At 39.9% G+C, this 23558-nt stretch overlaps 1 protein-coding gene across 1 annotated transcript in view; it reads left to right on the top strand.

The window, feature by feature from the left end:
- MYRFL (myelin regulatory factor like) overlaps positions 1 to 23558 on the top strand; it is a 103601-nt gene that overhangs the window by 37552 nt on the left and 42491 nt on the right. Inside the window, exons 6-10 of the mRNA XM_037513182.1 lie at positions 7960 to 8107; positions 11430 to 11625; positions 15112 to 15188; positions 16661 to 16771; positions 18792 to 18882. Of these exons, the coding sequence (XP_037369079.1) occupies positions 7960 to 8107; positions 11430 to 11625; positions 15112 to 15188; positions 16661 to 16771; positions 18792 to 18882 (623 nt within the window). The remainder of the gene's footprint in view (positions 1 to 7959; positions 8108 to 11429; positions 11626 to 15111; positions 15189 to 16660; positions 16772 to 18791; positions 18883 to 23558) is intronic.

Here is a 23558-nt window from a genome sequence, read left to right as displayed (position 1 = left end):
CAGCCTGTCTTCTTCTTTGACATATGTGACACATCATGTTTTTAACTTAGAGACCTGATCTAGTTAGAACAAAATTGGCTTTATTGACTCTGAAACCTTGAATATTAAAATTTTTTTTTTTTTTTTTACTTTTCTATAACTTCTTTTTTTTTTTTTACTTTTCTATAACTTCTTTTTTTTTTTTTAAATATTAAATTTTATTTTTATATTCCCCCATACAATTGCAAACGCCCCATTCTGACCCAATCCTTCCCCTCCCGCCCCCCCCCCCCAAAAAGTGTCTCTGGTTCATAGTTTTTTGTTGATTTTGATTTTCACTTTCTTATATTCATTTTCCTGGTCCCTTATTTAAGTTTTCTAGATTCCTGCTATGAGTGAGACCATCCGGTATTTTTCTTTTTCTTTTTGGCTTATTTCGCTGAGCATGATCCCTTCCAACGCCATCCATGTTGCTGCAAATTGCATGTGTTTATCTTTTTTGAATGCTGAGTAATATTCCATGGTATATATGTACCACATCTTCTTGATCCAGTCATCTATTTTTGGGCATTTGGGTTGTTTCCAAAGCTTAGCTATTGTAAACAGTGCTGCTATAAACATAGGAGTGCAGGTGCTCTTTGGAATTGATGTTTCTGTGTCCTTTGGGTAAATACCTAGGAGTGGAATTGCTGGATCATATGGAAGCTCTATGTTTAGTAGGTCCAGAAATCTCCACACAGCTCTCCATAGTGGTTGGACCAGTTTGCACTCCCACCAACAGTGCACAAGAGTTCCTTTTCTCCACATCCTCGCCAACATTTGTTGTTGCTAGTTTTTTTAATATGTGCCATTCTCACTGGTGTAAGATGGTATCTCATGGTAGTTTTGATTTGCATTTCCCTGATTACAAGTGATGTTGAACATTTTTTCATATGTCTGTTGGCCATTTGCATTTTCTCTTCAGAGAAGTTTCTTTTTAGCTCTTCTGCCCATTTTTTGACTGGATTATTTTCTTTGTTGTTGTTGAGTCTCATCAGCTCTTTGCAGATTTTTGTGATCAGTCCTTTATCATTAGTGTTGGGTGCAAAAATGTTCTCCCAGTTGGTGGGGTTTCTCTTTGTTTTTGTTATTGTCTCTTTTGCTGTGCAGAAGCTCTTTAATTTGATGTAGTCCCAGCTGTTTATCTTTCTCTTCACTATCACTGCTTTGGGTGATGTGTCTGTAAAGATGTCTTTGATGTGCAAATCCCGTAGTGTTTCGCCTATATTTCCTTCTATGTATTTTATGGTTTCAGGTCTTAAGTCTAGTTCTTTAATCCATTTTGAGTTGATTTTTGTGTATGGTGTGAGGTAGTGGTCAAGCTTCATTCTTTTGCATGTAGCGACCCAGTTTTCCCAGCACCATTTATTGAACAAACTTTCTTTGCTCCAATGCATAGTCTTTGCTCCTTTGTCAAAGATTAGTTGACCATAAATCTGTGGGTTTATTTCTGGATTTTCTATTCGATTCCATTGGTCTGTATGTCTGTTCTTGTTCCAATACCATGCAGTTTTGATGATTATGGCTTTGTAGTATAGTTTGAAGTCTGGGAGTGTGATGCCTCCATTTCCTTCTTTTTTTTTCAGGAGAGCTTTGGCTATTCGGGGTTTTTGGTGATTCCATATGAATTTCATCAATAATTGTTCTATTTCTTTGAAGAATGCCATTGAGATTTTGATTGGAATAGCATTGAATCTGTATATTGCTTTTGGTAGGATGGCCATTTTAATAATGTTTATTCTTCCAATCCATGAGCAGGGGATGTCTTTCCATTTCTTTGTGTCTTCTTCTATTTCTTTTAACAGTGTTTTATAGTTTTCTTTGTATAGGTCCTTTACCTCTTTTGTTAGATTTATTCCCAAATATTTGATTTTTTTTGTTTCGATAATAAAAGGGGTGGTTTTTTTGATTTCTTCTTCTTCAGATTTATTGTTTGTGTATAGGAAGGCTACTGACTTTTGCGTGTTGATTTTGTATCCTGCCACTTTACTGAATTGATTGATAAGTTGAATTAGTTTTTCTGTGGAGATTTTGGGGTTCTCTATGTATATTATCATATCATCTGCAAATAGTGATAGTTTGACTTCTTCTTTTCCTATTTGGATTCCTTGGATGTCTTTCTCTTGTCTTATTGCTCTGGCTAGGACTTCCAGTATTATATTGAAAAGCAGTGGTGAGAGTGGACATCCTTGTCTTGTTCCAGATCTTAATGGAATTGCTTTCAGCTTTTCACCATTGAGAATGATACTGGCTGTTGGCTTGTCATAGATGGCCTTTATGATGTTGAGGTATGTTCCTTGTATCCCAAGAATTTCAAGGGCTTTTATCATGAATGGGTGTTGCACTTTGTCGAAAGCTTTCTCAGCATCTATTGATATTATCATATGGTTTTTATATTTCTTTTTGTTGATGTGTTGGATAACGTTGATTGATTTTCGGATGTTAAACCATCCTTGTGCCCCTGGAATGAATCCAACTTGGTCGTGGTGAATTATCTTATGGATACATTGTTGGATTCTGATAGCTAAAATTTTATTGAGGATTTTTGCATCAGTGTTCATTAGGGAGATTGGCCTATAGTTTTCCTTTTTTGTGTTGTCCTTATTCGGTTTTGGTATTAGTGTAATATTGGCTTCATAGAACGTGTTTGGTATTGTCCCTTCCTTCTCAATTTTTTGGAAGAGTTTGTGAAGGATAGGTACTAATTCGTCTCTGAATGTTTGGTAGAATTCATTTGTAAATCCATCAGGTCCTGGGCTTTTGTTTTTGGGGAGGTTTTTAATTACCATTTCAATTTCGCTGCTTGTAATTGGTCTGTTTAGGTGTTCTATTTCTTCTTTATCTAGCTTTGGGTGATTGTAGAGTTGTAGGAATTTGTCCATCTCCTCTAGATTGTTGAACTTGTTTCCATATAACTGTTCATAGTAGTTACTGATTATTCTTTTGATTTCTGCTGTGTCCGTTGTGATTTCTCCTCTTTCATTTATGATCCTGTGTATTTGTGCTTTCTCCCTTTTTTCCTTTGTGAGCCTGGCTAGGGGTTTGTCTATTTTATTTATTTTTTCAAAGAACCAGCTCTTGGTTTCATTGATCTTTTGGATTGTTTTTTTAGTTTCAATTTCATTTATTTCTGCTTTGGTTTTTATTATTTCTTTTCTTCTACTGGTTTTGGGTTTTTTTGTTGTTCTTTTTGTAGATTTCTGAGCTTCGAGATTAGGTTGTTTCTTTGAGTTCTTTCTTGTTTTTTGATGTGAGCTTCTATTGCTATGTATTTTCCTCTTATTACTGCTTTTGCTGCATCCCATACATTTAGGATATTGGTGTCCTCCTTGTCATTCAATTCAAAGAATTTTTTAATTTCTTCTTTGATCTCCTCGTTAGTCCAGTGGTCTTCCAGTAGTGTGGCTTTTAATCTCCATGAGGTAGGATAGTTCCTTGCCTTCTTTTTATGATTTATTTCTAGTTTGATGCCTTCGTGGTCAGAAAAGATGGCTGGTATGATTTCAATCTTGGTGTATCTGTTGATGTTTGTCTTGTGCCCCAGTATGTGATCGATCCTGGAGAATGATCCGTGTGCGCTTGAGAAAAATGTGTACTCCGTTTTTTTTGGGTTTAGTGTTCTATAGATGTCTGTTAAGCCCAAATGCTCTAGGTCCTTATTTAGAGCTTTAGTTTCTTTACTTATTTTTTGTCTTGTTGATCTATCCATTGTTGATAGTGGTGTGTTGAAGTCTCCCACTACATATGTGTTTTCTCTGATGTCTGTTTTCAGAGAGGACAACAGTTGTCTGATATATTTTGGTGCTCTTTCGTTTGGTGAGTATATGTTAATGAGTGTTATTTCTTCTTGAAGTATTGTCCCCTTAATCATAATGTAGTGACCATTGGGGTCTCTTTTTATTTTTTTGAGTTTGAAGTCTGTTTTATCTGATATAAGTATAGCTGTTCCTGCTTTCTTTTTTGGCCCATTTGCTTGTAGGATTGTTTTCCATCCTTTGACTTTGAGCCTATTTTTATCTTTTGTAGCTAAATGTGTTTCCTGGAGACAGCAAAAGGTTGGGTTTTGTTTCTTAATCCAGGCTGCAACTCTGTGTCTTTTTATTGAAGAGTTTAGTCCATTTACATTTAGAGTTAATATTGATATGTTAGCATCTGTATTTGCCATTATGTTTGTCTTTCCTTTGATTTTATTTATTTATTCTTTTAATAACTTTTTTTTTTTTTGGTCTTCTTTCGTTGTTATTCGTCCCTCTGAGGTTCTGGCTTTAGGATTCCTTGTAGTATTTTTTGGAGTGAGGGTTTAGTCGCAATGAAATTCCGGAGTTTCTCTTTGTCTGGGAAGGTCCATATTCTTTCTTCATGGAGGAAAGAGAACTTTGCGGGATAGAGTATTCTTGGTTGGCATCTGTTTTCTTGGAGTCTGTTGACTATGTCCCTCCACTCTCCTTGCCCGTAGTGCTTCTTCAGAGAAGTCTGATGTCAGCCTGATTAGTTTTCCTTTGAATGTTATCTGTTTCTTCCCTCTTGTCAGCTTCATTATTTTTTCCTTGTCCTGGATTCTTGGGAGCTTTACTATTATGTGTCTTGCTGTGTTTTCCTTTCGTCGTGGAAGTTTGGTGTTCTTCTTGCTTCTTGTATATCAATTTTCAGCTCCTTCTTCGCATTTGGGAAGTTCTCTTCAATTATATCCATGAATATTTTCTCTGTTCCTACATCTCTCTCCTCTCCTTCTGGAATTCCTATAACTCTTATATTTCCTTTCCTCATGGAGTCAGATAGTTCCCGAAGTCTTTCTTCATTCTTTTTCCTTCGTACTTCTCTTTCCTTTTCTGTTTTGGTTCTTTTTATTTCTGTGTCTTCAAGATTACTTATTCGTTCTTCCATTTCATCTATTCTGCTTTCATTGCTTTTCCCAGAGTTCTTTAGTTCCTCCATTAATTCTTTGATCTCCTGCATTTCTCTTACTTCCCTCTTTAGGGACTCAATTTCCTTCTTCTGATCTATCACTTTTTTAATCATGGCAATTTTAAATTCTCTTTCGGGAAGGCTCAGAAGTTCTTCCAAGTTGCTGTCGTTGCAATCTGGGGAGTGGTTTTCTTTTTGTGGTGTGCTTCTTTCCTGAGGAGTTGTTAGGTTGCGTGTGGTTCTTCTACTCCCTACTGTCTGTTTTCTAATTTGTCGTATGCGTTGGGACACTGTGTTGCTCGGACTGACTGACATCTTGGGTGAACTTCTCCGCTCCCCTCTGGCTCTTCCAGGAGCCATCTCTGTCTTCTGGGGGAGCTTTCTGCTGGTTTTAGGCAGTTTTTACTGAAGAAATGTCCCTGTTCTCAAATGGCGAAGCGGGATGCAGTCCCTGCGCCTCCGGTTTCAGGCACACTCTTCTGCGCACCCGGTCTGCCCCGGACGTGGGTGCCTGCTCCCTCTGTGGGCTCAGACTGCTGGTCGGAAGGGGCCTGGCGTGGAATAACTTCCCGGCTGGCCACTGGGTTCTCCAGAAGCCTTCTGCCCTTTTCAAGCAGTCTTAAGAAATTTCCTGTTTTATGGGGTGTTAGTGACTTTTTTTTCCTGGTCGCTAGGTGGCGCCAGAGATCTCTCCTATTGTCCTTGGGGGGCTGTTTTTCGCCTCCCCCCACCCCGTGGGACATGGAACAGAGCGGGGATGGTAGGGTACACCTCAACAGCTTTGGGGTGCTGTGTCTGCCTTGTGCCCCACCGTCGTGGAGAACCCATGCCCCGAATTTTCGTGCCCCGGGTCTCAGTTCAAAGCCCTCAGTTCCAGGACGCGGGCTGTAGCCCAGTTCAGTGGCGCGGGAATGGCGCCTTTTGCACAGCTCCCGTGCCTGGGCGCCTGGTTCCTGCTCACTCAGGGAGGGACCTTCACCTCAGTGAGGACCTCCGCGCGTCTCCCCGCAAGCCTAGGTCGTCTCCCCGCAAGCCTAGGTCGCAGGCGCGGGGACCTGGGCAGCAGCGATCCCCGTCTGTACTTGCTTTTCAAGCGCGCGCCGAGTGCGCCGCTTTCTGCGCCAGCTTACCGGCAGCCCGGGCTGTGTGCGCGTCTCCCGGGGTCTTTGTTCTTCTCTAATGGCGCCCGGAGCCGTTCGCTCACCGCCGCGGCGGATCCTGCAGGGTTCGCCTGAGCTCCCGTTCACGGGGTGTGGTGGCTGCAGTAGTTCCTTTCCACTCACAGTCCCGCTTGCTGCGTCCGTTTTTCTTGTTGGCCGTTTTGGTGTGTTGTTTCCTCCTCTCTGCCGGTCGGAGAGTGCCGCCTCTGTGGGCGGGGGAGGGGAGCAGGGTTCTGCGCTTCCCTCCCTTCTGGTCCTCTTTTATGGCCACTTTCTTCTTCGGGTAGTTCGCTGGCGTCACCCGTTTATCTTCCGTGTCCCAGTTCTCTCTGGGACCTGCCGCTTTTCCTCCCTATTAACTTTTTTTAATGGGAGATCTTACTCGCAGCGTCTCCTCGCCGCCATGTTGCTCCGCCCTCTCCTAAGTGAATAAATTTCTAAGGTCAAAAGCTAATTGGACAACACAATCTCGGTGCCACAAGGGACCTGTAACAAATTAAAATGAATTGTCGTAATTAACAAAAAACAAAGAGGCAAACAACCAAACCTCAAATTGCCATGAGCAACAAACAAACAAATAAACAAAACTAGGGGATTTATTGGTTCCTGTAACCCAAAAGCTTAGGACTGGGTCGCAGAACTCAGGTCACGCCATTAGATCCAGGTGCCCTTCATTCTTTTTTTTTTTTTATTTAAATATTTTATTTTATATAATTCTTACATCTTTTTTCATTTTTGCACAATGTATGCATTTAGTTTTGGTTATATTCCCCATGCAATTGCACCCCCCCCCTTATTTTGATTCTAGTCCTTCCTTTCCCCGCCCCTCCCTATCCCCACCCCCGTAGTGTCTCTGGTTTACAGTTGTTTGTTGATTTTGATTTTTACTTTGTATTGATTAATCTTTTCCCTGGTCTCTTATTTAGGTTTTCTAAATTCCTGCTATGAGTGAGACCATCTGGTATTTTTCTTTTTCTTTCTGACTTATTTTGCTGAGCCTGATCTCTTCTAGCTCCATCCATGTTGCTGCAAACTGCATGAGTTTATCTTTTTTGATTGCTGAGTAATATTCCATTGTGTGTGGATCAAGAAGATGTGGTACATATGCCCTTCATTCTTAATGCTGCCTTCTGCTGCGCTGGCTTCCTTCCCAGACAGGCTTTCCCCTCATGTCCCAAAATGGTGCCAGCTGCTCTTGGGAATGTATCTCACAGGTTCAAACTTGATGGAAACGAGTCAGCATCTTTGACATGCACTCTGGGAGGTGCTGAGATCCACTCTACTTGGATTGGATTAGACCATGTGTCCATTTGATGCAATTACTAATGCAAGTGAATGCTGTACAGTCAGTCTTCCTTAATGTCAGTAAGTTCTCAGAAACTGCTACTTTGAACTATGCAACATATAGTTAAAGCAGATTCTTGAATAATGTCAGATCCTCAAATAATGTCATTTTGTTTAGTTTTGGCAGGCTTTTTCACTCATCAGTGCTAAAGAGAGGCTGTTGCAGGAAGTGATGTTATTTGAGGACCTGCTGTACTTTGATCTGCACCTGGGCCCCTTATATTTCTGGGAGTGGGAATAGACTATTGGAATAGTGCAGACTGAAAGTGAGGTGATGCTATGCAAAAAGTAGGGTAGATCCTGAAGGCAAAGTTTCCAACAAGTGCCCATTATTGAACTCCAAAGATCACTGACCCCAGCTCTTCTTTATAGGTGAGGAAACAAGGCTCACTTCACACTTACTAGTCCCAATGCTCCAATGCTGCCACTTCCCATGGGGCCACTCTGCCTCTTTCATGCATTATCTCAATGCAGCTGTCCGAATCTGGGAAAACATCCTTGGAGGAAGGACTCACATACTATTTCTTTGCAGTGATAGGTAGGAATCACAGCCTTGAAGAGAAAGACCACGACAGTTTTCAGAACATGATGCCCGCAGACCAGTGCTCTCCTGCTCTGAAATGGCAACCATATCAAAGTGTTCCTTGGCACAGTTTATTAAATGGTCATTACGAAAAATTGTAAGTGGCTTTAGACTCTTCTGTGGTGGTTGGACAGTGAGGGGAGAAAGCAGTGCTGAATCTCAGAACAAAATTGTATTTGGTGGGTTTAGAGGCACCCTGAGCAAGTGGGAAGGGTCACTGAGAAAGGGTTTGTCTTATTCTTTATGTTGTACATCCTTGCTAAAGAATACTTGGGGTATGGTTTCCAGCCTTCAGGAATCCAAATGTGTAATTCTTTCATATTATAACTTACCCACTAAATGATGGAGGGAAAGGGAATGTTTCTGAGATCACATGTCCAATTTAAACTAAAGGGTGGAAAGTGGAGATTTCCCAAGTCACTAACATTTAATCCTGAGGTTAATTTATACTTCCATAGAATAATTTTGGGGGACATATTAAATTGTTAGCCACTTGCACCCACCCCTTCCAATATCTATGCTGTGAATCAGTGTTGTTAAGTTCATTGTCAGTGTATTCTGCAGCCATCATAATTAGTGGTGTATTAGAGACTAAACCCAAATATACAAAATATCCTTAAACTGGAAAAGTTTTATCTTCTTATAATATTATCGTTAGAAGAAATAAATGTGAACTTATGCCTTATTGCTCTTAACTATCCTTTAAGACTTATCTTTGTCCCTTAGGAAATAATTTACTTAACCGGTCTTCTACAATTTTCATTTTTTATAAATATTTTCTTGAAACACTAAAATGTGTTAATAGTTAAAGAGTAGGACTGTCAAGAAATAAATATAAAAACATAAACTATAAACTTGAGGGTCTTCTTGGTATTTTCTAAATTCAAATGTGACTTATTTAAGTACAGAAATTATCTCTAGGACTTTATATTGGGCAAACTAGAAGGAAGAAATCTTTTCCTTCAGACAAAAATCTGGGGAGTTAAAACTGATTTGGGAGTTGGTGTGTTTTATGGGAGGCACAAAAACATGAATTACTAACTTTTTTATTGAAATCTCACAACCTTCTGTCTTTGACACTGTGTGCAACTAGAAAAAGAAATTATGGGTCCACTGGCCTTATTTTGAGTTTTAGCCTTAATTTGGTTATCTTTTGGGTAGTGTTCCATATTTGATCTTAAATATGAGTACTGAGGCATGAAATTGTCACACATGTGCACAGTATCTTAATTAAAGACTTTAATGCTTCCAGCCCTGTGCAATTGAGTTGATAACATTTTCAAGGTAACTGCTCTTGCTCTTCTTATTTGAGTAGTTTTTTTTTTTTAATTTATTTGAACAGCCTATCTATGCTCCACTGATCTGGAAAAAAATACAAGAATGGAATGAACCCAAAGGTATAAAGTCAGAATTATTTAGAATGCTTAGCTGCAGTTCACTTTTCATAAGAAAAAAGGAAGGCAATATTCATTTGGATTAGAATTCAGGCCATCTTGGTTTGACTACTCATTCAGACAGAAAATCACTTATCTTTTCTTAGATTATTATGTCTAAGTTGTTACAAATAGTTTCCCTAAATTACCTAAAGCAGTAAAGTTAGGACATTGAAGATTTATCAAATCTCTTTTTTCTGAATGATACTTAAATACTATGTTAAGAGGAGCTTTTAAAATGTCAATTTAGTTGATTTTAGAATTAACTTTAGATATCAAAAAACAGAATTGCTATTCTTAGATAGAATAAATAGAATAAATTTCTAAAAATAGAGACTGGTGTTTAATCTTCAGCAGTATAATTGTGGGTAGATTCAGTTTCTGTTTACAGTTGTCCTGAAATTTCAAGTTAAGGCTCATATTTGAGCTGTAAATCTTACAGAGTTTTTGACAGTGAAACATAGAATATCACAAAAAGATATTTCCTTTCTTCTCAACCAAGACAGCTCTTATTACCCTCTGCAGTAAAATCTATACAATTCAATCCATCCAGCCGTTAGATGAGCAAATTAGCAGATTAGTTCTAGAAACTGGAGTCAATATAAAGTTCCCAGATAGTGTAAGATTGATGATCTTATTAAATCCTTCATTCAATGGATTTTCCTGTTGCTGCTGGTGGGCAGTGTGAGTGTAGAGACTTTGACTGATCAGCTACTTGAAGGTAATCAATAGCTCTGTTACTTGATCCATTGGTAAGGTGCTTAACTTGCAAAGAGCATGAAAACTATTTTCCCAGAGTCCCATTAATATTTTCTGTCTGTGAAATTAGTGGAAAATTTAGAAACACTATGTTGTCCATTTAATGGCAGTCATCCAAACTGAGGTCCCAGGATGTGAAAATCCACAAATAAGGGGGAGCAGCCATAGCAGTTAGGTACTCATTTCCTCTGTGGTCCTGGGAAGAAGCGTCCTTCCTGAGGAAAAACATACATGTAGGAACCTTGATGAATAAAAATTCAAGTTCCATCTTTGCAGACTTACCTGAGAAGTTTTCAACTTATATATTCGCTTCTTTACCTGATCGTGTGTCTGTTTAATGTTTTGTTTTTATTCACCTTTAATATTTCATTAAACATATATTACAAAAAGCATTGCTATTGAAAAATGATTGATAAAACAAATAAAGCAAAAGCCTGATTAGTCACCCCACCCTCAACCATTTCTTTCAGCAGAAGTAACCAGCAAAGTAGGTTACCAGTGCTATATCTCAGTGAGAAGATAACAAGGAAATAACCATACTTTAGTGAAAATAGGTTTTTAATTGGTAAACTCACTGGCTTTGGTTGATCCAACTTAAAGCTATTTCTGCTAATTCTGACCAGTGTGCTTTTTTTCCATATGTCATCAGTAGATTGAATATTCAACCACCTGACTGCTGGAGTATAGCATTGCTGAAAAGATTGAGAGACTTCTTTGTGGATTAATTTTTTTAATTTAAATTTTAAACCCTCTTATTGAAATAATATTGCAAATATTATAAAATTTCATGTGTGCATCCTTATAAATCAACATAGAGACTTTTCTTAAAAGAGGAAAGAGATTAATTCTATCCCATGTATTTCACAACTCTGTATGAAGTGACTTCTTCACTTCCAGCCTACCTCTTTCATTATATTGTAGAGTCAAATTAGAAGCAAATTAGAAGCACAAACCAGAAAGCACAAAGGGGAAAAGCAGACTGAGGAAACAATGCTTCTATTTGGCAAGAATTGTGTATCTTCCTTTTGAGTAGATAAAAACTGTGAGAGCCAGCTGTGTTTTGAAACATTGTTTACTTTTTTTTTCAGTAAAAATACATGGAATTCATTGATTAAATTTTAGTAAGAGGCACTTTCCACAATGTATTCTTTTGACATATTTACATATTAATATTGCTAACAAAAGACAATGTTTGCAAAACTTATTTCTTGATTCTTCTTTTTGTAGACCTGATATAGGCTATCAAGTTGTCACAGACAAAGGATTTACTTTTTCACCAGCAGATGAAGCTTTTGTTTGCCAAAAGAAGAACCATTTTCAGATAACCATCCATATCCAAGTTTGGGGAAGTCCAAAATTTGTCAAAACCCAAGTGGGCTTAAAACCAATAGAAATGTTTTACTTGAAAGCTTTTGGAGTTAAGGTAAGTCTTTTATTTAATTCACCCAGTACTTACTGTATTCTAGTTCCCTATTACTGCACAACAAACTAGTCCAAAGTTAGCAACTTAAAATAATAAGTTATCTATTTGGGCCACCAATCTACAGCTTGGGCAGGGCTTGACTCTGAAACTCATCTCTGCTCAGGAGTCATAGCTGCAAATCTCAACTGAACCTGGATCCAGTTTCCAAGCTGGCTCATTCACACAAATGTCAAGGTTGTGCTGGCCATCCACCAAGAACTTTAAGGGACTGTAGCTGGGAGACCTTGACTCTTCTCCATGTGAGCCTCTCTATGCAATAGCTTGTGCTTCCCCATAGCATGGTGAATGGGCTCGAAGAATTAATGTTCTAAGACATAGGAAGTAACTGCCAATTTTTTTCTAATTTTTTATTAATTAATTTCTTATTTTTTTTACATCATTGTTCATTTTTAAACAATATTTGCTTCCCCCCACACCTTCAGGTGTAGTCCCCATAGAGTGCACCTGTACACCATCACCTCAGTCCCCCGTGCTCCTCCCTCCCTCCCTCTGATCCCTCTCCCTCCTCCTCCCTGCAGGATGTCTCTGATTTGTAATCGTCCGTTTTTGCTTTGTTGTGTTTTGTACTGTTGTTATTTTTTTACACTGATGTCTTATTTGGTTCCACTACATTCCTGCTATAAGTGAAACCATCTGATATTTTTCTTTTTCCTTCTGGCTTATTTCACTGAGCATAATTCCTTCTAGCTCCATCTGCGTTGCTGTGAATGGCATGTGTTTATCTTTTTTGATTGCTGAATAATATTCCATTGTGTATATATGCCACATCTTCTTGATCCAGTCATCTATTTTTGGGTACTTGGGTTGTTTCCAGGTTTTACCTATTGTAAACAGTGCTGCAATAAACATAGGGGTACAGGTGGTCTTTTGAATCAATGTTTTTGTGTCCTTAGGGTAGATCCCTAGTAGTGGAATTGCCGGGTCATATGGTAGCTCCATTTTTAGTAGACTGAGGAACCTCCAGACAGCTTTCCATAGTGGTTGGACCAGTTTGCACTCCCACCTTCAATGTAGGAGAGTTCCTTTTTCACCACATCCTCACCCACATTTGTTATTGCTTGTTTTTTTGATATGAGCCATTCTCACTGGTATAAGGTGGTATCTCAGTGCGGTTTTGATTTGCATTTCCCTGATGATAAAGGATGTTGAACATTTTTTCATATGCCTGTTGGCCATTTGCATTTTCTCTTGGGAGAAATGTCTTTAAGTTCTGCCCATTTCTTGACTGGATTGTTTATTTTGTTTCTGTTGAGTGGTGTGAGGTCTTTGTATATCTTTGTGATCAGTCCCTTATCAGTTGAATGGAGTGCAGATTTTTTTCCCAATCAGTGGGGTGTCTCTGTGTTTTGGTTGATGTCTCTTTTGCTGTACAGAAGCTTTTCAGTTTGTTGTAATCCCAGGTGTTTATCTTTTCCTTGACTATCTTTGCTTTGGGAGATGAGTCTTTAAAGATGTTATTGCGATGTATGTCTTTTAGTGTTTTACCTATATTTTCTTCTATATATTTTATGGTTTCAGGCCTTTTTTTAAAAATTTATTTATTTATACAAGCACTGGGTACAGTCAGAAGTGCGGGAGGGTGAGAGAATTCACCAGAGCCAGAGCAGAGAGCAGAACAGGCAGACTGATGAAATACACTGCTGAGGGGGGCAGCAGGCAGCTGGAGAGTCTGTGTGCCATGTGGGACCCTCACTGGCGGCCGGGGATTGAACCAGTGCTGCAGAGGCTGTGGGCAGCTTCACAGCCCAGGGCTCAACCGCTGCGCCACCAGGGGAGGCCCTGGTTTTAGGTCTTATGTCTAGTTCTCTTATCCATTTTGAGTTGATTTTTGTGCATGGTGAGAGGTAGTGGTCTAGCTTCATTTTTTTTGCATGTGGTGGTCCAGTTTTCCCAGCACCATTTATTGAACAGACTGTCTGTGTTTCATTGCATATTCTTTGCTCCTTTGTCAAAGATCAGTTGTCCATATAAGTGAGGTTTTATTTCTGGGCTCTCTATTCAGTTCCATTGGTCTGTGTGTCTGCCAATTTCTTAAGGCTGCATTCAGATATGGATACAACACCTCTTCAAACTTTAATTGTGTGGTCTTCAAGTGAATAAGTCTTGTATTTCTTTTACTAAATGTGTTCTTAATTCTTTTTGGTGTTAGTGCATTTTCAGATGGAGTAGACTAGTATTTATTAAATTGTTGCCTAAGATTCAGCTCTTCAAGGGGAGATCATCCATTTTCTGCATATTTTATTGTGATCATTAATCTGGGCTGAGTTACTGAGTCTCCCCAAATAGGGCTTCACTCTTGAACACATCAGCTGCTCTTACTCCAAACTGTTCTCAAGTCGAGCCAAACCAAACAAAACCAAAATACAAACAACAAACAAGTAAACGATAAAACCTTTTTTTGATTATGGATGTAATATAAATCCATTGTGAAAATTTTGGAATACAAAAGGAAACTATGAAGAAGAGATAAAATTCATACGTGGAATTCACCATTTGGTAGCCTAATATTTCCATTATAAAATTAATCTCTTGTGGTTAATGTAGTGTGAAAATAACATTATATAATATTTAAGATTCTATAAAAATATTGACAAAGGTAATATAGCTTCCCATTTATGGATGTATCATATTCATTCCTGTTTTATTTTAAATTTTGTTTAATGTTTCATTGTTGATAAAACTTCAGTGAACATTCAAGTACACCCATATTTACTTGAGGATACATTCCAGAAAAGGAATTTACACATGAAAGATAGGAACATTGTTACGACTCTTGATTTATTGATAGATTGCCCAGTTGCTTTCCAGAAAAGTTGTTTCTATGTGACTACCCACAAGCCATATAAGACAGAATGGGTTTCTCCATGCCCTTGCATTGTTCACTAGTAACTTAGGAGTTTGTTTCAAGTACTGAACTAAATGTCATTTCCTATGTTATATTCATTTTTATTGCTATTGTTTCATTGTAATAGAAACGTAAGCTCTTCAATGGCAGAGATTTCTGATAACTGTCCACTTCTCATCTCTCATGCGTAGGGCAATGCTAGATGCACAATTCAACAAATATTTGTAGAATGAATGAATAAATGGGTGAATGAAGGCAGCACATACCCTTTAAGCTGCCCTGCTCCTAGGTTTCAATCTCTATTTGCCCACACTAAGTCTCTGCTTACCTGAAATACTCTGTTGTCTTGTGTGTTCATTGTTTAATTTTGCAAGTATTTTTTCTTTTTTAACCAAAAGCACACTGCTTTAAAATAGGGGCCACTGTCCTGCTGTCTTTTCGGTTGCTTTGCTCCTGCCCAGTGGCTAACTTGATGTCTTAGAACTTTTTAAGTGCTTGAACATTACTTAATAATGAACATTTTTATTAATAATTGAATTGACTTGTTGAGTAATTCATTTACTATTTGTTGTTCCAAACAGTTAGAAGCCAGCAATCAAATAATCGCTATCGAACAGTCCCAAGCAGACAGAAGCAAAAAGATTTTCAATCCTGTTAAGTAAGAATTTCTCTTTTGAATTTCTTTGTGAATGTTTTGGGGAAAAGGCATTTTGCCCAATTTATTTTGAGTATTTAAAATGAAGTCTATTTTAGACACTAGTATTAATATTTTAGTATAATGAGCACAGACTGATCAACAAAAATAAAAGTTGATAAAATACATTGAAATAATTGCAGAAAATTCCTTATAAAAACTCCATTTTTAAAGTCATCATTTTTTTTTAGAAAGATTTATTTATTTATGCAAGAACTGGGGTACAGTCAGAGGCGTGGGAGGGTGAGAGAATTCACCAGAGACAGAGCCGGGAGCAGAACAGGCAGATGGACATGACCGAAGACACTGCTGAGGGGAGCAGCAGGCGAAGCAGGAGAGGTCTGCATGTGGGTTTCTCACTGGTCGGCTGGGAATCAAACCTGCGCTGCAGAGGCTGTGGACAGCTTCGCAGCGTGGCTCTCAATCCACTGCGCTACTGGGGAGGCCCTAATCATTATTTTTATAATGATTTGTTAGTGACAACCTTGCTAAGAACTTTGATTCCTTGAAATAGATTATAGCTAGATCCTTCTCTTTATTTTCACTTAAATTGGCCCAGTGCTAATTGGATTAAATTCAGGGTTCTATAATCAGGCCTGCTTGCGATTCATTTTTCTTATTTTCTAAAATAATGTTAATAGATTGCCCAGTGGGTTCCAAAATAGATAGCAGACAGGCCTGGGATTATCCAGAACAATATGGTGGTCCTAAGTGCACATCTAACTTTAGAAGGGCTTGGAGCCGGAGTGGATTTTTAACTGATTTGACTGAGAGATAATTGAAATATGTCAGTGTTTTTGCCCGGAGTCAGTAGCACTGGGTCTGGGAAGCAGATGGTTTTACAGCAGGGACTGACCAGGCAGGAGCTCCACATGAGCCTGTGTACAAAACTGTGAAGGAGCCACACGTACAAGCAGCACTGACCTGCCCTGGTGCATCTGTTCTCCATCATCCAGGCAGGGTCTGTGTGGTCCCCCTTAGGTGCCCACTGCCTTACCTCCCACAGCCAGACCAAGAAAGGGCAAATCCATGAGAAAGATGCAAAGGGGTCCTCCAGGAGCCTAGAGAAATTCCTTCAATCAGGAGGCAGTAGCCACACTAGCAGAGTCACACAGTGAAATTTGTCCGTTCTCCCTGCTGTGGACATAAAAGAACCCAGAGATAGTGTAGGGAGCATATGACCTTTGTGAGTCAGAAACTCTGGGCTTGATTTTCTGCTAAACGAGCATTTCTTACCATTCAAGAATCATGCCATGACCTTCCTTGATGGCCAGTTCTCACTGTGATGTGGAAACTTTATTAATGATCAGTGACTGGAATTGACTGTCCTCCACATCATGGTGAGAACTGGGCACTGAACATATTTGAGAATCTAACAGTCATCGAGGGCTCTGTTTTCTCTGACTGTCTCTTGGTATTTCTGTTGTTTGTTTTAGAATCGACCTGCTGGCGGACCAGGTCACCAAAGTCACGCTGGGCCGGTTACACTTCAGTGAAACTACAGCAAATAACATGAGAAAGAAGGGAAAACCAAATCCTGACCAGAGGTATGGGGGCCTTTATCTGAGTGGGCAGTTTCCCCAGAGGCCTCTTTCTTCCTCTTGGCCACATGAGCAGACAAACTGGGCCTCCCTCAGTTACTTTCCAGCCTTCTCTGACACTTTCAGTCTATTAGAGAGAGTAGAAATCTCTACTCTCCTGCCCAGCCCCAAATATGCTAGCCTGGATCCCTCTACCCCCAGAGTTCTCTGGAGTGATTACAAGTTCATTGTCATTTGAGGGCTGAGGATTGACTGCATTTCTCAAACCTGTACGCTGGTCCCCAGTATAATCACTGGGTCCTGAGCGCTGCTGTAGCTTTTCTTTGATTAAAAAAGAAAATAAATTTTCATTAGTAGTTTAGATTTGTGGTTCACAGTATGGTCCCAGGTCTGTAGTGATGGCATCATCTAGTCACTTACTAGAAATGCATGTTCTTGGTGCTTGGGGGAGACCTAGTGAATCCCATACTCTGCTGGTGGGCCCAGCAATTTGCATTTTAACCACCTGGTAACAGAGTCACCAGGTGACTCTGAAGCGAGCTCAAATTTGAGAACCATTGGTTTTAGAACATAGGCTTTGGAATTGGACAGGATGAATTTGCCTATTTGATATGCCATTTACTAGCTGGGTGAGCTTGAGCAATTTAACTCTAAGACTCAATTTTCTATTCTGTAAAATGGGCAATAGCAATATCCTACTTCAAGAGGGTCGCTTGGGGAAACTAAGTGAATTAATGTAGATAAACAATTTTGTCCAGTGTGTGATGGGCATGGTAGTTATTCTAATAATAATGGTAGCTAACAATTGTTACTACTGCTGCACTTAAGATAGAGGAGAAGATTCCTGCTATGAGTGAGACCATCTGGTATTTTTCTTTTTCTTTCTGGCTTATTTCACTGAGCATGATCCCTTCCAGCGCCATCCATGTTGCTGCAAATTGCATGAGTTTATCTTTTTTGAATGCTGAGTAATATTCCATTGTGTATATGAACCACATCTTCTTGATCCAGTCATCTATTTTTGGGCATTTGGGTTGTTTCCAAAGCTTAGCTATTATAAATAGTGCTGCTATAAACATAGGGGTGCAGGTGCCCTTTTGAATTAATGTTTCTGTGTCATTTGGGTAAATACCTTGGAGTGGAATTGCTGGATCATATGGAAGCTCCATCTTTAGGAGGTTGAGGAATCTCCACACAGCTTTCCAGATGGTCTCACTCATAGCAGGAATCTAGAAAACCTAAATAAGAGACCAGAAAAAAGAATAACTATAATAAAGAAAAAAATCAAAATCAACAAACAACTATAAACCAGAGACACACTATGGGGGACGGGCGGGGAGAGGAGGGATTGGGGTCAAAATAAGGGGGGTTGCAATTGTATGGGGAATAGAAAAATAAATAAAATTGAAAAAAGAGAGAAGGCTGTTCTCAGGGATTAAAGAGCCTGTACAATGTAGCAGAAGAAGTTGGTGAAGTTTATTCATGCAGTTCTTTTGCAAAATCTCCTCAGATGGGGGTGGTTTTTATTTTGCTTTCAAGGAATGGTCTGATCTTAAGTGTCTTGTCAATGGTGTAGTGAAGAGGCAACTGAGATAACAGGGAGGGTGCAGGTCTTTGACTAAAGTCATGGAAGAAGGTATAGGGCATCTATGGTGGGAAGGGTCCAGTGAGGATGGGCAAGCCCTGTTATGTCCCCTCCATCAGAGCATAGGATGTGACTGCAGCGGCTCTGGACACCTTCCCATTGCGCATATGTTTGCGCTCAGTGCTGTGCCGAGGGCCCAGCTATGCAGCTCCCAGTTACCTGACATTGAGCAAAGGGCAGACCCCAAACAATAGTGAGTGAATCAACTCTGTTCTTATTTATCAGGAGGGACAATGTAAAGCAGAAGAGAAATTCTTTAAATATGCAAACAAACATATTTAGGTAAATTCACTATTGATTAACTGCTGGGTCGCATTTGATTACACAAATTATATCTCTGTTGCCTGATGTGTTGACATTGGTCTGCTGTTTCTGAATCAGATACTTCATGTTGGTGGTTGGACTGTATGCTGCTAGCCAGGACCAGTTCTATTTGTTATCTGCCCACATCTCTGAACGGATCATTGTAAGGGTAAGCCCAGTTCTTTGGCTGTGCTGGATCCCACATGCTTTTCTTCCCTGTGAGTTGAATTTGTATTGTCAATGGGATATTTAAGGTATGTGCTTTCTCAGTCACTGAAAATAATAATAGCAGCACTGTTTTAGTTTTCACATAGTGGTTCCAAAGATTCTCTGTGTCCCCCCAGGAGTCGTTTGGCAATGTCTGCAAATGTTTTTTGGTTGTTGCAACTTAAGATGCCACTAGTGCCATGTGATTAAGGCCAGCGACGCTCCTCAACACTTTATAGTTCACAATCAGTCTACAATTAGCCTTCCCCAAATGTCACTAGTGCCTCTCCTGAGAAACCATGGTTTTTATACTATGTTCTAGGTTCTTGGCTAAATAATTTATACATGACATAATTTTACATTGTTTCACATCTACATTACATTCTTTACACCCAGAAGTACTGAAGTTCAAGAAGATGAGGGATGCATCCACAATTACACAGCTTGCATATAAATGATGGAGTCCAAGTTATAACCCAGTTCTCTCTGAGCCCAAAGCCCACAGGGTAGGAAGTGGTAACTGGCAGGAAGGCATCCCATGGCCAAAAGTGATTGGTGATCCCAGAGGTATCTGGGCCCCTGCCTGGCACATAGTAATGGCCTAGCACATTTTCCTGAATGAGTGATTGGTTGCAGCTGTGGACGGGAGTCTGGCCATCACATAAACATAAAGCATTGGCAGCTGCATCTGTGTGAGGTCAGACTGGCCTCTGCTGAGAATGCCAGGGGCATGAGGTAACTGGTGAAGTGCAGGTCTGGCAGTCCTGGGAGCTGGGCTGTGTTGTCATGGATCTTTGAGGTGACATAGGAAGGACTCACAAACTCCGACAGGGAAAGTCATTCACTGTGGGCATGCACATGTGCTACCGTTAACCTTAGGCTGGAGGGGACAAGATCTGCCTATTTGGGCAAGTGAGTCTTTGCTCACCTTGAACTATCTCTGAAACAAAGGGCCCTCTGTGCCATTCTTATAGTCAATTAAAAATAGCAAGCCACCTATTAGTATAAATCTGTAAACTGTGGTTCACAGCTTTAATGGAGATGAAGTAATGATGGAAATGATGTGAAACTCTGAAGTGTTGAGATGACCCAGGCTGAGGGCTGGGCTCTGCATGCTTCTTCCAGGTCGTGTTTTTGTGGGGCTTGATCTAGCCTGTGGCAAATGAGGCGCCAAGACTTAGGTGGAGCCCTTTCCTTGGGTCAGGACCCAAGGGCAGAGATTCCCATCCACCCCTCAGCAGGTCTAGGGTGGTCTTTGATATCAGACCTGATGTAATCTGGGACTGCATTGCTGCAGTATCTCATCTAAAATAAGGTCTGGACACATCACCCAAAGCAGTGATAGTAAAGGCAAAGATAAACAGCGGGGACTACATCAAATTAAAGAGCTTCTGAACAGCAAAAGAGACAATAACAAAAACAAAGAGAAACCCCACCGACTGGGAGAACATTTTTGCACACAACGCTAATGATAAAGGACTGATTACAAGAATCTACAAAGAGCTGGTGAGACTCAACAACAACAAAGAAAATAATCCAGTCAAAAAAACGGGCAGAAGAGCTAAAAAGAAACTTCTCTGAAGAGGAAATGCAAATGGCCAACAGGCATATGAAAAAATGTTCACCATCACTTGTAATCAGGGAAATGCAAATCAAAACTACCATGAGATACCATCTTACACCAGTGAGAATGGCACATATTAAAAAACCTAGCAACAACAAATGTTGGCGAGGTTGTGGAGAAAAAGGAACTCTTCTGCACTGTTGGTGGGAGTGCAAACTGGTCCAACCACTATGGAGAGCTGTGTGGAGATTTCTGGACCTACTAAGCATAGAGCTTCCATATGATCCAGCAATTCCACTCCTAGGTTTACCCAAATGACACAGAAACAGTAATTCCAAAGGGCACCTGCACGCCTATGTTTAAGAAGCACTATTTACAATAGCTAAGCTATGGAAACAACCCAAATCCCCAAAAATAGATGACTGGAAGAAGAAGATGTGGTACATATACACCATGGAATATTACTCAGCAATCAAAAAAGATAAACACATGCAGTTTGCAGCAACATGGATAGAGCTAGAAAGGATCAGCGAAATAAGTCAGAAAGAAAAAGAAAAATACCGGATGGTCTCACTCATAGCAGGAATTTAGAAAACCTAAATAAGAGGCCAGGAAAAAAAACTAATCAATGCAAAGTAATAATCAAAATCAACAAGCAACTATAAACCAGAGACACACTATGGGGTGGAGGGGGGATTAGGGAGGGGTGGGGAGAGGAAGAACTAGAGTCAAAATAAGGGAGGGGGTGCATTTGTATGGGGAATATAACCAAAATGAAAATGCATACATTGTACAAAGATGAAAAATGATGTAAGAATTATATAAAATAAAATATTAAAAAATAAATAAAATAAAGTCTGGAAACCCAGGTTACTTACTGTTTCTGATTTCTCCTAAGAAGAAATAAAAACAGACAATGCCATTCTTCTCAGAGTCAGCGTAGATTAGGTATCTCGCAAGGGCCACCGTGAGCTGGGCAATGCCTGCTTGAGGCAGGCTCTGCTGCTCACCTGCATACTTTGAATGGTTTACCTAGGGGTAGGTACCATGTCCTGCTGGCAGCCCCTGCTGAGCTCCACTCTGGCTCTGTGCAAGTCCACACAGAAGCAGCACAAGTGGGCATCCCGCCACCCGAAAATTCCATTGCCAAAGCTCTCTGTTAATGGGCATCTCCTCATATGCAGAGCATAGAAATTTAACTCAGAGTGATGACTTCGCGAAGTTGAAGATTTCTGCAATTCATTTAGTGTGATTACTAAAAGATTAAATTTTAGTACAGATTGGGTGTCAATGTTAGTCACTAAACTGTTGTTTTTTTAAAAAAATACATTCCAGATTTGATAGCTTTCTTCTCATTATCATTTTTGGTTAGAGAAAATGCCCTTTCCTGTAAGTGTGCTGGGTAACTTAAGCGTTATCATACAACAATGGAAATAATAATAATGGCCATAACACAAACCCTTCTCCCCCCAGCCTTTCTAACAAGAAATATCTTGTTGATATTATTCCATTCTTATCCCAAAATGTAGTAGTGAAAAGGAACGCAGAATTTTGGATCCATTTAATTGTTTAAGGTTTGACCCAATCAAGAGAAAAACTGAATTTAAGAAATTGCATTATTATTTTTTTCTTTAAAGATTTTGTTTATTTATTTATTTATACAAGCACTGGGTATAGTCAGAAGCACAGGGGGGTGAGAGAATTCACCAGAGCCAGAGCGGGAAACAGAACAGGCAGACTGATGAAGTATACTGCTGAGGGGAGCAGCAGGCGGCAGGAGAGGTCTGTCGCGCCCTGTGGGGCCCTTGCCTGGCGGTTGGGGATTGAACCTGCACTGCAGAGGCTGTGGGCAGCTTCGCAACCCAGCGCTCAACCGCTGAGCCACCGGGGAGGCCCTATGAAATTGCATTATAGTTTGATCAGGGAATCTTAAGAAAAGTTCACAGAACACATTTTCTGCCCCTGGAGACTGTGGAGGCCACAAGACAGGTATATGCAACTTGGGTTTGAAGAGGGCAGGTCAGCCTATATTTTATAGGCCAGATGCACACTTTTGGATGACTGCCTGAGTTCTAGAATAAAGGCAGAAAATTTTACAATTGAAATCATGCTAAGATATGACCAAATGATAATAGGGAGCTGCAAATAACATTTAGTAAATCCAGATTCATTTTAGGTCTGAGAATCATTCCTTAACATGTGGGCAATTTTAAGAAGGTTGGACGTAGATGAGTTTCAGGTCTCCAGGAGGGGTTCAGGAGACCATGCTTTATAAAATTCTCCTTGGATAAAGAATGGTGGGCAGGGCCTGGTAATTGCTCATCTGTGTTGTCAATCAAAACAGCTTTAGAAGTATATTATGGTCCTGTAGTGTAAATTGGTCAATTTAATGGAAATTAAGGCTTTCTCCAAAGAAAAGATTTATTTCCCAGGTCTTTGTTTTGGGGTGCATTCCCCAGCAGAGTTCCCTCAGATTCTCCTTGTTAATGAGTAGGCTTTACTTTGGCTCCATTTTCCTTCTAAAACACATAATTAAACCTGCTTTGGGATGCTGTGTGGCAAGCAGGAGGGATGATTACTTTTGTCTGCCTTTCAAAGACGCACCAAGGTTTCCTACTTTTGAAAACTAACAGATTATTCCAGTTTCTTTTCCAGAAGAATAGAAATGAGCACATCCCCAAGAAGTCTTTGTTTCCCTACTCTGCAACCACACTGCCATGAGTGGGAAACCAATAGCCAGGGGCAGGGAAGACAAAAGAAATCATACCATTGTAAGGATTGCAAGGGACCAGGGTAGAGCAGAGCCAGTCCAGATACCATCTCCATTTTTAATTCTATTTCTCAACAACTCTTGTCCGTTTCTAACCATAAACCTCTTCTCCCTCCCCCACCAACCACACTCACTCACATGTACACACACACCACACATCTACTGGAGTGTGGATGAACTTTTATTTATCCAAAGGAGTCAGTGTGTGGAGCAATATGTTTCACTCTGCACTTGGGATTCACCAGAACTTGTATCCATGATGGCAGGGTAACTCTTGACTAGGAATCTATAGCGTGAAGAAGTA

The sequence above is a fragment of the Talpa occidentalis genome, unplaced genomic scaffold (genome assembly GCF_014898055.3).
Source record: "Talpa occidentalis isolate TD23 unplaced genomic scaffold, MPIMG_talOcc4v2.1 talOcc4.16, whole genome shotgun sequence".
NCBI lineage: Eukaryota > Metazoa > Chordata > Mammalia > Eulipotyphla > Talpidae > Talpa > Talpa occidentalis.
This window is presented reverse-complemented; position numbering and strand designations above follow the sequence as displayed.